Source organism: Doryrhamphus excisus, linkage group LG10, assembly GCF_037039965.1.
Source record: "Doryrhamphus excisus strain RoL-2023G ecotype Guam linkage group LG10, RoL_Dexc_Guam_v1.1, whole genome shotgun sequence".
Classification (NCBI taxonomy): Eukaryota; Metazoa; Chordata; class Actinopteri; order Syngnathiformes; family Syngnathidae; genus Doryrhamphus; species Doryrhamphus excisus.
This window is the reverse complement of record NC_136366.1, coordinates 7,980,642-7,994,629: the sequence shown is the minus strand read 5'-3', so window position 1 is coordinate 7,994,629 and position 13,988 is coordinate 7,980,642. Positions and strand designations below refer to the sequence as shown.

The window sequence follows — 13,988 nt, the reverse complement described above, 5'->3', positions numbered from 1 at the left end:
TTCATAAAGCGCCTTTCTACAAAGAAATTTAAGTTAATGCCTCTCGTTTATATAGTCACACACACACTAATATACTTTGGAAACTAATTGGAAGGTTGGGCACCAAAAACAATACATTTAATCTTATATTAATATAATATATATACACATGCATGTGTGTGTGTACTTTTTCAGCACTACTTTGTGCTCGGTAGCTGATGTAATTTTAGATGGTAAGATATGTTAAAAAATATTCTTAAAATACGATTTATTTTAATCATTAAAAAATGTAAAATGTATACTCGCTTTATCTAGTGACACATTTAGCGACACATTGTGCCATCTTGTGGGGGAGTTGGTGTATTGCAGGATGAAAAATAATTTACACTTCAATTGTTTTGAATGGGAAATTGTGCCATCTTGTGGGGAGGTCGTGTATAACATGCAGCAAAAATAATCTATTCAAGTGTTCAATGCAGGAATCATAATTATGTACAGACATACATAGAATGCTGCTCAATCTTTTTTTATTCGTTTGGGGGGGAGGGGAAGGGAATCAAGGCTCCTCTCAACAAGTCAATCTATTGAACCCATCCTTCATTTTTTCCACTCTTTAAACTGATTGGTTGGGACACTAAATCATTCCAAATAATAATAATAATAATAATAATAATAAATAGTATCTGTCCTCTCTTATTAGTCATTCTTGGTAGTAAATCACAGCCAGTCAGTAACCGTCTCCCACATACACACACATACACAACCAGTAGAATATACAATATGATACACACTTACAGTATATACACACACACACCACCTTCGTGTACAGTATATGCTCTCTGTCATTGCATTCAATCACACATTGACCATATATTTTTTCGATGGAAACATTCAATTATAAGTCGTTTGGTTCAAAGTGGCCCAGCTTTGAAAGTGGGACGGTTATCATGATACACTCCTGATCAAAAGGCCGGTTGAAAAATTCCAAGAAGGCGCTTCAAAATACACAAAGAAGAATTGAAGTGAGCATTAACAGCTGATCAAAAGTTGAAGACCTCAGCCTTGAAAAGCCAAAATCTTGGCAAAAATGCAGATTCGATGACATTTTATGTCAGGGATTCACACTGTCATGATCTCTTGATGGCAAAGGCAAAATAACTTTGTCTTTCAATGCGGTTGGATTTCCGAGCAGCATAAGTGAGGCCTCTCACATTGCTGCTGAGGTTGGACGCGCTAAGACAAGAATAGCACAGCTATTGGTTTTGAAACATTTTATTTCTATTGTCGGGGGCTTTCTGGCTGGTTTTTTTAGCTGTGGTCTTAAACTTTTGATCCGCCTATTTTAGTTGAATGCTCGTTTGCAATAAACCGCTTACCTCTTTTAATCTTATGATATTGATCGGGAGTGTATTAGAATTAAAACAACTCATTTCATGTGTATTGATACATGTCAAAAAATGAATTCCCATGCAAAAATATATTGAGGAAATGGAACATTTCACGTGTGATGTCAAATTTGAGGTGAAATGAAAGAAAGCACATTTCACCTGTTGGGGAATTTGGTGCAGAAGATCTACGATGTGGATTGGTCCCCCGGGAGCGTTCGTTATCTCACTATTTACATCCGTCACACACACACACACTTGCACCCCCTTTCCTTCTCTTCAAATCGGGACCCTCTGCCTTTCAAAAGGGCGGCTTCATCGATCCCGCCTGCTGTTGTTGTGAAAAGCTTTGTACATTAACAGTTTTAGTGCAAGTTAAACTTCCATTTCCTGATTGGATCTACAAAATCATACAGGAGAGAGAACCACACCCATTTCAGTTTGAGTGATTCTAGTAAAAATGTAACAGAAGGGCCCGAAAGGTTAAAAAAAAAAGACCCCAGAAAGAGGCTGAGATGATGCGTTTGAGAGAGTGTGGTCTTATTTTGGCCTTTAAAATGCAAAATGACGGAAAATTGATGTGGATTTAGCAATTTCAGTACATTCAAGCTAATTAGAACATGTGGCTGAGTTATTGCACTTCTGTGAGGAAAAAAGAAACCTTTTTTTGTCGTGCTGACTCAGCTCATACCACCAGTATCTTCACCTCGTCCTGCTCGTCGGGTCGATAAAAGAAGGGGATGCAAGGGTTCTCGCCCATGAAGGGGGGCAGCCGCTGCGCGTTTCCCTGCGGGTTCTGGATCTCGTGGAGAAGCTGCATGATCTGCCGTGCCGTGCCATCCTCTTTTTGCGCCAGCGTCAAGGACTCGCTTCGGGCAGGGGGATTAGACGACAAGGGGGCTTCCTGGGCGGTGGGGGAGGGCTCTGATAGGGGGATGACCTCCATGGCTTCTTGGGGGTGAAAAAGAAAAAATACCATCATCAGCGACCATGTCTCTTGACACCGATGAGCAATTTTAGAATCTCCAATTAGCTTAAGGTTTGGACTGTGGGAGGCTGGGGCCCAACATGGAACCCAAAACAACCTAGCTTGTGAGGCCTCCCTTCAATTGGCTATGAGGCCGTAGGGTACATCCTCCATGCTTACCTGCTTGGCCGACAGCATGTGCTTGATGCTGGTCCTCTGCAACTTGACCATGGTCCTCGCCGACAGGAAGCAGGTCGGGGTTTGCCTGTCCCATGCCGCTGACGGCTCCGGTGTATCGGCTGTACCAGTCATTCCTCTCGGCCACCAGCCTCATGACCAAGTCCTGCAGCTCTGCAAGCTTTGCCTAGTGCAAAGAGGACATGTCAGTTGGATGAACACGTCTTTGGAGAGTTCGCTCTCCTGGATACCTTCATTTCTTCTTTATCCTGAGCCAGCATGGTGATGTATTGTTCCTTCTCCTGGTGCTTCTGCTTCATGATTGCTCTCTGGTTCTGATACAAGGCGATGTACTCTCCTGAGAGTCAACACATTGCTGCGTCAGCGTCTCAAAACCTCAACAGAAACAATCCTCCTTCCACACCTATGGTGTCTGTTTCTCCAGAGAGCTGGATGCAGCGGTGCTCCAGCTCCTCCACACGCTCCTTCAGGTCAGCCTTCTCCAGCATGAGGGAGGTGAACCGCTGCTGGAGCTTCTCCATTGCCGTTTGTAACGCCTGATGAACTTCCAGTGGCACTCCTCCTTGGGGACGCGAGGGAAGACATGAATCGCACTCATGTTGGCATCAAAGTGAAGACTGGATCTCGGCTTACCCGACTGCTGGTGACTGTGCTCACAGTGGCTGTGCTGGTCCTGAGTGTGTGCATCGTGATGGTGCTCGTGCTCCTGGTGGCTGTGGCGCTCCAGGCTGAGAGCCACGGCGGCCTGGTGCTTTGCCGCCATGTGGAGTCTGTGCTCCTCCCTCAGCTGCCTCCTGGCCTCGTCTCGCTCTGCCTCCAGCTGCGACAACACACCCCGGATGAACTCCTCCTGCAGAGGCAGTGCAATCCGTGGCAGTCAAAATAGGAAATCTCGCACATCAAATGTAAAGGAAAACATCAATATAATCAATCCATTCTTTGTTTTAGGATAAGTATCATACCGCTCGACATAATGCTTTCAATGACTGCAAACCCACCAATTAGCGTCATTAGTGTCATAGGCATTAACGGCTGCTTTTATGGTGTATTATAGGGTGAAAAATAAACAATTGAACTGTTTTAGAAACAATTTTAGAAATAACAGCCACTCTGCCTTTCTCACCTACTTCCAATTAACGTCCACTAACTTTACTCTTAAAAGTACAATGCAAAAATATCAAACATGGCAACTCTTGTCACGTTTTAAATCTGATGACATCTTGTGATAATTGAACAAACCCATTGCACCAACCATCTCTTTCTGGCTCTCAAAGTCTTGAGGGATGTCGATGGGGGCCGACTCTGTTGAGTCTCTGTTGAGGCTCTCTTCAGGTGACGGACTTTCCACCCCGTCTCCTGAGACATCATGGCAAATCAAAGAAAGTCAGGGGTGTGTGCTGATGGGCGGTAAATAAACAAATGGCGTACCCTCATCTCTTGGTGTCACGGCCAGAGCAGAACTGTTGAGCAGCTCCCTCACCTCAACCTTCAAATGCTCGTTATCTTTGACCAACTGCTCCAAATGCTCCTGGGAGGGGGGGTGGCATTCATGAAAGAAACCAATTAAAATGAGACGGTGCAAACACCAACAAACCAGAAAGCAGATCGCTCGGCTTTCCCTACCTGTGCTTGCTTCAGCTGAATCTGACTCATTTCCAGCTGAGCGCGGCCCTGGGATTCATCATGCTGCAGCTGATCCATGATCTGACTCTGTGTCAAATACTGTCGGTGGAGCTGCTCCCTCTCTGACACCAGGGCCTGGTAGCCAGCACAGTACTGCTGCAGGTGGGCTGCCACTTGGTCTCTCTGCTCCGACAACCCTTGCGCCTCCTTATATTTTAATTCCAGCTGGAGGAGAGAGAAGAGGGGGAATAAGCACATGAATTTCAAGTGTACAGTGTTTATCTGTGACAGGAAGCAAAAATTCAAACAATGCAAAATGATGTCTGTGCATGAGAAGTAAACCTGCTCCTTGACGTTGTGCAGTTCCTCTTGAAGCTCCCCCATCCTACGTGCCAGCTCCTTCTTCACATGCTGCTCCGACTGAATGGCGTTGGTCAGCTCCATGTTCTCGTTGGTCTGCACACAATGAGCCATGAAATGGACTTAAAGGAAAATGAATGTAACATGGTTTCTAAATGCAACGCTTCAGGCATAGTTTAGCCTGACCAGTTTAACAAAGCCGTTCTGCAGCTCAGCCAGCTGGTCCTTCAGTGTGCGGTTCTGGTTGAGAGCACGGCTGATCGTCGCCTTGTCCGACTGCACGTCTTCCAGCATGCGGCGGCGGTCGTCTGCCTCCTGGCTCTGGGTCTCCACCTGCTGCTCCAGCTCTGCCAGACGTGCCTCTTGCTCTGAGCAGAGGCGACTCAGTTGCTCATTGTCGCGCAGCTAAACAGAGAGATCATTCTTACAAACCAAAAACATCTCAGCACGTAATGAAATGACGGTTCCCTGTGCATACCTGTGACTGGTACTGTGCATGAAGAGATTCTTTTTCTTGTTGCAGTGTGCTGAGGGCCCCCTGCAGAGCTACCTCGCTCTCTGAAGGCCCCGAGGACTGAGGCTCTGCAGCACTGTGATTCTCTCTCTCCTGGGACAGCAATGCTGGTAGGGGTGGAGAAGAAGGTAAGACCTAAGATTTTTGCAACAGAACAACATACCACTCTGGTAGCTGTAAGTGTCTGATGGATCTGATGCCGTTTGTGGATCACCTGCGGCAGTTTTTAGCTCTGTGATGCTCGCTTCAAGTTCTTGGACTCTGTTGATGTTTCTGTCCCTCTCCTCCGCCACCAATGACATCTAACGAGCACAAATACTCAGAACAGAAATGGCACCCAGCTACTTACTGTGTCACTTACCTGTGTCAGCAGTTGTTCGGTTTTGTCTTTCCAAACGCGGCCCTCCTCTTGGATCTGCTGTGCGTAGCAATCCCTCTCGGTTCTCAGCTGCCCAACTGACTCCATCAGCTACATCACAAACACAAATTAGGTGTTAAAGTCATGTGTATGACATCATGTCTGGAGTAAACAATATATGCATGCTAAAATTATCAACTGGTATCATCAAATAAAAAGGTCAAATACCAGTACCTGGTGATTGTGTACTTCCAGCTGCTGTTTCTCCTCAAGCAATAACTGGATTTGTTGTTTGGCACTACTGGGATCTGACTGGGTGGAGCACTGGACCAACAAAGAAATTCATGATCAATTATAAATGTACCACTTCCCACTCTTAAGATGAGGTCACAACCAGTCATACAATTTGACTGGCTCTTTTTTTTGTTTTGTGGAGACCATGAAAGAGTAAGATCACTGCGCACCCAACGTACAACCTTGGATGTACTGCTGTTCCTTTGTTCATACGGCCCCCGCACGTACATTGTAAGAAAAACGTCCATCAGACTTGGAAATATTCCATGTGGGCTTCGTATGAAGGTTGCAAGAACTGTACACAGCTTCCAAACTTCAGCTGAATGCAGCCAGTTATTTTAAAACGCTCAACTATAAAATCTTTGCTGATGACCAAAATGTATATATCTGCAGGGTGCAAGTTAGCCAGGGCTCCAGCACTAGCAAAGCAAAGAGCGCTACTAATTGGTGTGTTGAATGGTATTTGTCTTTATGGACAGTATATATCAATTCTCTTATTTCATATATCAGCCTTTTTCAGCCCCCAATTTTGGTATTGGCATCTGCCCCATCGGTTGACCTCTAATAAATATACATAGACATATAAAGTATATTATAATAGAGATAAAGCAAACAGAGAAAAAAACAACTGTAGCTGGATAAATACAAATACAGCTACAATAAACCATATAAAATGAAGCCACAGGCACTCCTGCAGCTTAATATACCCAAGTTGTTGTCTTGATTGCTGCACTCTCACCATAAGGGTACCGCACAACCGACTTACTAGACATTGACTGCTCTGATTACATATGTGGGGTGCACGTGTGGCGCATGACACACATACAGAGTCCACAAGCGATATATGACAACATTTTGCCCAAACCCAACACAACCAAAACATGTGAAAGACACACACTGGCTGTATGGACGACACACAAAGATGTACAGAGAGCATAAGTTTGTCCTTGCCCCTAGAGTTTGTCATAAAACCTCCATGGCCAGTATCCGGGTCAAATATCAGCATTTTTTGCACGTCCATAGAGCGTCGGAGCCTGTATGACCAATTGTGTCCAAGGCTTTAATGAGTATTTCATTTATTGGCAGAGGTGTCTGCGTATGAACTGACCTGCTGCAACATGAGGTCAGCAATTTCCAGCCTCTTGTGGAGATCCTCAACCTCCAGCCTCAAAGCCCCCGTCTCCTGTGCGCTCTGTCTCAGCTGCTCTGACAGCTCGGAGTTCTGCTGTTTGGACTCCTCACTCAAATTGCTGCAAACAAGTGCAAAAATAGAGCGTGCATGGCCTACAATTCGAGACTTATTGCATTGCAGATGAATAGCACTCTGCCTAAAACTGAACACTGAATAATGTAATCTAAGCGTTCTCATAGTGTGACTTACTTTTGTCTAAATACGTCTAGCCTCAAGGTGTCTCTCTCTTTTTCTAACTCTTTATTGTGCTGGGAAAAAAAATGAAACAAAAGTGAGCCACTGAGTTATCCAGCAAAGCAAAGTTATTTCTTATGTAAAATGTATGTTGCATTCCTCAACTTATTACCTTTTCAAACTGTTTCTGCTGTGCTGAGACAGAGGACAGCGTTCTCTCCAGCTCCGACACTCTCTGCTTTGTTGTCTGCAGACGGCCGTTCAGCTCCTCAGCCTCGGCTGGACACAATAACCCGATTTGAAAAAGCTTGCCGGAATCAGTTGCTAAATTTTAAACACCCACCTGCTTTCTGCCGTGCGGCCTGTTGTGTGTACTGCAGTGCCGTCTGAAGCTCGGATTTCTCCGACACCAGTATACCGATGGTTTGAATGTGAACCTTCGGAAGTAAAGGACAGCGTTTCACGTGATGCTGCCTCTAGTACCTAATTCAATCTCAATGTCTTTACACTTGAGGCAAGCCAGGCCATGTCATAGAGCAAATCAAGTGGAGATGGACTCGCCTACAAAGCGTACAACTAGGCATCTATCAGGAATACGTACATGCAACTCTTTGATCGTTAAGTAAATGTGGCATAGAGTATTTCATGACTGCAACATTCTTTTTGAAATCCTTCTCACATTAGTAGCGACATCATTTACCTGCAGTTGCTCCCGCATTGCACCCTGCTCTTTCGAAAACTTTTGTTCAAATCCTTTTCGCTCCTGAATGAAAGAAATGTTATGAACATCTAGGATGGAGGTGAAATTCAAATGATTAACAAGCAAAACAAGTCAGTATACCTTCTGTAGCTGATCTGTGAGCTCCTGAGAATGTTTGGCCTGGGAAAGCCAAAAAAAAAGTTAAATGTGGGTCATAGCAAAATGTGTTACAGCCATGCAAAACACAAGATGCACGCATGTGGCAGAAAGCATACTATTGCTAGAGCAATAATGAAATCAATGACTAATCCATTATCCAATTAATTAACAACTATTTTTGTAATCCGTGGATGGTTTCATTTAAAAACGTACTGTAAATGTCCTGATATCAGCCTCTCTTTTCCTTATTCATCCATAAAAGCTGACCCTTTGAAAGTACAATCAACATCTTTGCCTCTTTCTGACATCCTGCACATCGAACCATTGCAGAGATGTGTGCATATTAAAGTGCTACAAGTAACAGCTTATGGTGGCTTTCACCGACATAAACTTTTTGCTACATTCTGTAGAAAAGCATTCATACATGAGAATTATGAATAAAATCAAAGTCATGTAATGGCTTGCATGCATAGATTTTGTGAGGGTACTTGCAATGGCGTGCATTAAAGATGACATGCAATGCCAGATGTGCACTGGAGTTGCATACATCATTCAAATGTGCATTCACACATGGAAAACACACATACAGCTTCTTACCAGCTGGTCAAGCTTGGTATTGAGCTGAGAGTTTGTTAAGTTGCTGGACTCCAGGGCAGCAGCCAGCTCCTGGTTCCGACTCTATCATGTGCACATGCATCCGGGATAGGAAGGGGAGAAAAAAAATTGGAAGACAAAGATAAAGTGTTGTGGCAAAGGACAAACAAAAGGACTCGCAATACGAAGGATAGACATTTGTGAATGATTAACATGAGGGCAAACAATAGCATCTTAATGTGTGGTGCCAAAAAAAAAATATGTGATCAATGGAGTGTGTGGTCAACATATGTCTTTCACGTCTTACCTCCAGTTCTCTCTCGCCGCCAGACGGGGCACTGTCGCCGTTCACATGAGCAGCAGACGTCTGAGAGGATAAAAATGAGTGAACCTCGGGTACTAATTACATGAACTTGTTTGGCTTGTTGCATTGCATGGGAGGGGAAAGCCTTGGCGTTGGACATACCTCAGAGACAAGGCCGTTTAGTTGCTGGGAGAGCTGTCGCAGACTCTCTGTGGAAGACAGTGGTCTGTGGAAGGACACAGTATATGCACACATACATTCATACCGTATTTGCATTGTCTGTGCACTCTTGGAGGTCAATATGATTTAGTAAAACAAGGTTACCCACCTATTTTCCTCTGTTAAACTCTCATTGCCATTGGTATTAGGGTAATCCTGAAAAGACAAGTTGAACAAGGACATAAGAACACATGGAAACATAAGTGGCACTCAGTCCTGACTCATTTCAAATATTCAAATAATATATTCAAATAAAAATAAAGTAACACATTTACTTCTTTATACGTGTGGTATATAGTTTCATCATCAAACGGCATATTGTAGAGGGGCTGGGGGTGCTCAGTGAAACAAATGAAACCCGGCATGACTCCCCCCTGACCGGGGGCTGGCTCGTTCCTGTTATAGCTCATGACTTTTTGCCATCCTGTGGGTGTTTCTTACATTGTGCAAATGTTTTGGTGGATGTCTGAGGGAGTCATGGTCTTTTGTGTTGCTGCTCGAATGCACAGCGAGGTTGGTCGGATGAAACTTCTTCAGACTTTAATGAAAAATACCGCCACACAAGTCGACATCACTCCTGCTCTTTGCTAAGCAAGTTAGCACACGCTGCTGTTGTGATCATGTGAGCTCTATCTGGCCACTATTGGACAAAGTGCTGGTGTGGAGTCTGGGATGAACTGCTTGTATCAGAGTGTCATCATTGGAGATTTTAGATGCAGATGCAGTGTAAAGTTATTTAAACAAACTTATTAACGCCAAAACTTTTCCTGTGTCTACATTACTAAAAACGGAGCTATGGTGACATTTCCCAGTTGCATGGAGGATAGGGTATGGGGTATGGAGGCAGTGAGTGACACACACACACCTGTAACAGGTCATTCTGGAGGTTAGTAGCGGTGTTAGTGCTAGCAGTAGCGTTAGATACAGGCGAGCCGTGGTCGAGCTCGGCTGTCGGGTCCTCCGTCGGCGGGGGTACCGAGGAAGCCATGGTCTCCATGTCAGCTAAAGTCTAAGGTAGCACATACACAAACAATACACATGTGTTAGGACACAAAACACCTCCATGATGTGTAGACTTGTAATAAGGAGACATACTGTATGTGGAAAAAGTGACACTTAAGGACATGCTTCCATTGTCTGTTCCAAATACTGCAGCAAGGCCATGCCACATGCGCCACGTACAGTAAACACATGGTATACAATCCCTAGCAAACAGCAATATGAACTTGGTGGACGTGCATCATTTTTTGAAGCAATGGACCCATGCTTTCTGAGACATTCATTAAAGATGGCAGCGAGAATGCATAAATAAGACATGAGGAGAAGGAAGCACACGAGAGGAAAGCATAAAAAGGGAAGGTCAGACATGAGGATGGAAAGACGGCAACAGAAGCTCACCTGACTTTTGTCACAGGGAGGCAGGACTAGTCCATTGCTTTGGCTAAGTGTTTTGAGAATACTGTCAAACTACAGACATGAAGGGACGTGGAAGGAAGGTGAGGGGAACATTTTAGAAAATTGCAAGGACAAAGACACGATCGAAGGATTGCACAATGGAAAGGTGAAAAAAACATGAAAAAACAGGCTTGATAGACAAAATGTTACAACTCCTAGCTAAGCATATCACCCACAATAGCAACGTATAGCGTGTCTTAAGTTAAGCTAACTTGTCTAGAAAATAAATGGGAGTTGGTGTCACAGGCTGGTGGTTTCGGCCAGCGTCATACTTTTTTACTTATCCAGCCTAGCGGCAACATAAAACAAGCCAGTCCAGTTCACACTTCTGTCTGATAACACAATGGAAGCTCTAATTTGTTTAGATTCCAAAACAATGTTCACCATCGTAAACAATGGGCACAGAAATAATCCATTCCAGAGTCTTAATTGTAAGTATACAAATAAGCTAATCACTGTTGTACAAATATGTAAAAACAAGTCAACGAGTGTAAAAACAAATGAACCCATACGAAACGCAAAGACAACCATTCAGCCAGGGTTAATTGTGATAACAATCGACAGAGTTTGGATGACTTCACAAGCATAATTTTCCAATATTTGGAGTGCCACTCTACAGTATGCTCACCACATTACCAGTACATTTATTAAAAGTCAAATATTTGACATTTTTAAGAGCATGAGAAGGGCTTACATTGTCTGGAGAGCTTCTGTCTATTGAGGGTGCATCATACTGGTTGGGTCCTTTCACTTTCCTCTTCTTCTTGGCCCCTGCACCACCACCACCACCACCACCTCCTCCTCCTGCTGCTTTATCTCCCCCAACACTGACTGGGGAGCTCTTCTGCTGGAACTCCTTCAGCTGAGCCGCACATTAAAAAAAAAGAAGAATAAACACCACCATTTCATAGCATATAAAACAGCTGGTATTGACATTTGCCTACTTTGTTGCAGCTGAAATTACCCAACCCTATCTCAAACAGTGTTTATCTTACCTATAAGATCACGTTTCAAATGATGACAGCCATTAATAACCAAAATACATTGCCAACATGCCTGTGCAAAACAAGCAACTACATAACACGTTGCCATTGCAAACACTGCATTGTCATTGTGGGTCCTATAGTACTAAAAGACCAGTGGGAAATCTGTTTAGAGAGGTGTGATTTTAAAAACACTCTATGGAGAGGAAATGTCACTTAAAACAGACAATCTAGTCTGATTAGATGATAGCTGTGCAGGACATAGGTGCAACAGTTATTTCCTAAACGGTAACGTCGTAGGTCTTTAAATAAATAAGGCCATATTTTTGACAAGCAAACACGCTTTAAGCAAAGCACACCGCGGGACAGGGAAGTGACCTGTCAGCTGTCAAAACAGTCCCCGTCATTCCGGCTGTCTGGTTGGAAAAGTAAACGCAAAAAAGCCTAAAGTAACAAAAGCTGCTCTACAATAGTGACATGCTTGCACTATGCTAACTACTCCAGAGTTAGCATTTTTGCTAACGTTCACTTAGCCAAGTTAGCACGTCCTGTTTCGATTGAATTTAGTTTGTTAGCTTACAAAGCAGCTTGAAGACCCGAAAGATATAAACCACTGGTTATCGAAATAGTGTCTTGAGCTAGGAATGTCATTAAGAACCAAACAACATATCCACAATTTGGAAAAGTTGTTTTAAGTAGAGGCCTCAATTACAGCACCGGGCTTTCCTTGGCATCGAGGCACCACATGAGCCACAGACGCCGGACAAAGCGACGGTAGAGGTCGGGCAACGTGTAATGACAATACTATTGCTGGGTTAGTACATTCATGACATTTCGGTAAATACAAAGAGCGCTTTTAATGATAACCGGTGACACGATTTTATTAGTTTTACCTTTTTCTTGGCTGCGGCGAGTTTTATTTGCCTGCTCTGGTCAGCCATCCTGCTGCTGCTGTGAGAGAGTCACCCACGTCATCACTTTGCCATCGGCTCAGGTGTTGGCCGATAGGGGGCGCACCCAAAACATGTCTGTCCTTCATTACCTTTGACCCAAACTCAACATTTCACTTTGGTTCTTCAAATATTCACTACTTTTAACTGATTTTTTTAATTATGCATTAAACTGGGTGGATTGCAACATATCTATGTCCCATTATTTTTTCATTCAGTAGAAAATTGCCTTCTTCCAGGAAAACCTATGACACTTATACAAACCTATGATACTTCTACATATGAAAAGTATGATCACCTCCTGGTGTGTTTGGGTGGATATACTGTGTATATATGAGGTGTCATAAATAATGATAGAGGTAAGATTTTAACATTACTTTTAAGAAAAGTCTAATGAAAAAATATAAAACAATATATTTCAATTTACTCATTTTTACTATATGCGTATGTTAGCAGCCCCGCCTCCACCACTGAGACTGTATGACTGACAAAAGGGCTCACTCTGTTCATGCTGTTGTTCTATGGAATAAACACACAAAAGCTGAAAAACTGACATGCGTGCACATGCAAATTGAAAAATAATTGAGTTAATTTTCATTCATTGTGTGATTAATTCATTCATCTATTATTGTCCCAAGCCTAGTGCCCACAAGACATTTTTCTGAATGAGAAATCTTGTCACGCTTTAATCTTGTGAGGTCTTGTGACAGGAGATGTAGTGACACCCCAAGTGTGCAGTTTGAAGTCTGCAGGCACGCCCACGGCAGCCTCACAATCAGGAAATGACCAAATATACAAATACAGGTCAATGGACAAATATTAATATTTCTTTTATATTATTTTGATTTGTCATCATGACAGCATCTCACTGTCCCATGTCTCCTGTTGTGGGCCAACCAAGGTTTATGATTATTCATTCATTTTTGCAGAGAAATGTGATTTCATCAGCTACCATATCATATATATGATTGTAGTACAGGTGGGCTTTCTTTTTAAATGTCACATAACATGATTTGAAAATAAAATAATGATTCAGGACCACACAAAAAAATGAAATAAAAGGCTCAAATACATCAAAGCAATACTAATAACTGATGGTTTGGTTTTGATTTTAACACAAAAATCAATTTGCTTTTAAATACATGACCTACATTAGAGATGGAATGGTAAAAACATTTTATATTAAGATTATTGTGGCCAAAATGATCAATTTCATCACAATCCTGTTCACACTTTGACCATAGACACAAAAATCTATATGCATAAAAATTTTTTTTTATATTTTTTATTTTTTTATTGATTAATCTTCAACTGAATGGATGTTTCATTCGTTTGTTTTTAAAGTGTCTGATTGCATAATTATTGAGCACATCAAGTATTGTTTATGTGAGGTCTGATTTCAAGGACCGGGCCTTAATTGTATTATTCCTGGTGTAACTACCCAACAAATTACAATTGAGCTGATGTAATATGCAAAATGCACAGTAAATCTACACTAATAGCTCAAATTGCAGACGTCTTGGTCATTATAGTGAGTCATTTCTCATCACAGTGGTATATTCGTCATACAATCACAATGG

At 42.8% G+C, this 13,988-nt stretch overlaps 1 protein-coding gene across 6 annotated transcripts; it reads right to left on the bottom strand.

Moving 5' to 3' along the window:
• Window positions 1–484: 484 nt before the first annotated feature.
• golga2 (golgin A2) lies at window positions 485–12,469 on the bottom strand. 6 transcript variants are annotated; one of them, XM_058065040.2, is made up of 28 exons: window positions 12,352–12,469; window positions 11,170–11,337; window positions 10,419–10,487; window positions 9,886–10,029; window positions 9,130–9,176; window positions 8,964–9,027; window positions 8,805–8,864; window positions 8,501–8,581; window positions 7,886–7,924; window positions 7,745–7,807; window positions 7,388–7,481; window positions 7,217–7,323; window positions 7,060–7,118; window positions 6,787–6,928; window positions 5,619–5,708; window positions 5,388–5,495; window positions 5,241–5,328; window positions 4,991–5,133; window positions 4,699–4,917; window positions 4,495–4,608; window positions 4,153–4,377; window positions 3,958–4,057; window positions 3,782–3,885; window positions 3,163–3,379; window positions 2,933–3,091; window positions 2,760–2,866; window positions 2,512–2,695; window positions 485–2,315 (listed from the first exon to the last, which is right to left on the bottom strand). In XM_058065040.2, the coding sequence occupies exons 1-28, from the start codon at window positions 12,397–12,399 to the stop codon at window positions 2,050–2,052; spliced, it is 3,309 nt and encodes a 1,102-aa protein (XP_057921023.2). In that variant the 5' UTR covers window positions 12,400–12,469; the 3' UTR covers window positions 485–2,049. The 6 variants fall into 6 exon arrangements, with proteins under 6 accessions (XP_057921023.2, XP_057921024.2, XP_057921026.2 ...); XM_058065041.2 differs by having other exon boundaries at window positions 485–2,312; XM_058065043.2 differs by lacking the exon at window positions 8,501–8,581.
• Window positions 12,470–13,988: the final 1,519 nt, after the last annotated feature.

What these genes read in the sequence shown, in the direction of transcription:
- golga2 (XM_058065040.2), bottom strand. Translation starts at nt 12,399, where the DNA reads ATGGCTGACCAGAGCAGGCAAATAAAACTCGCCGCAGCCAAGAAAAAG. An exon ending in CGTGACACCAAGAGATGAGG is followed by an intron (nt 3,886 to 3,957) that starts GTACGCCATTTG and finishes ATGATGTCTCAG; the next exon opens with GAGACGGGGTGGAAAGTCCG. An exon ending in AGGATAAAGAAGAAATGAAG is followed by an intron (nt 2,696 to 2,759) that starts GTATCCAGGAGA and finishes TCTTTGCACTAG; the next exon opens with GCAAAGCTTGCAGAGCTGCA.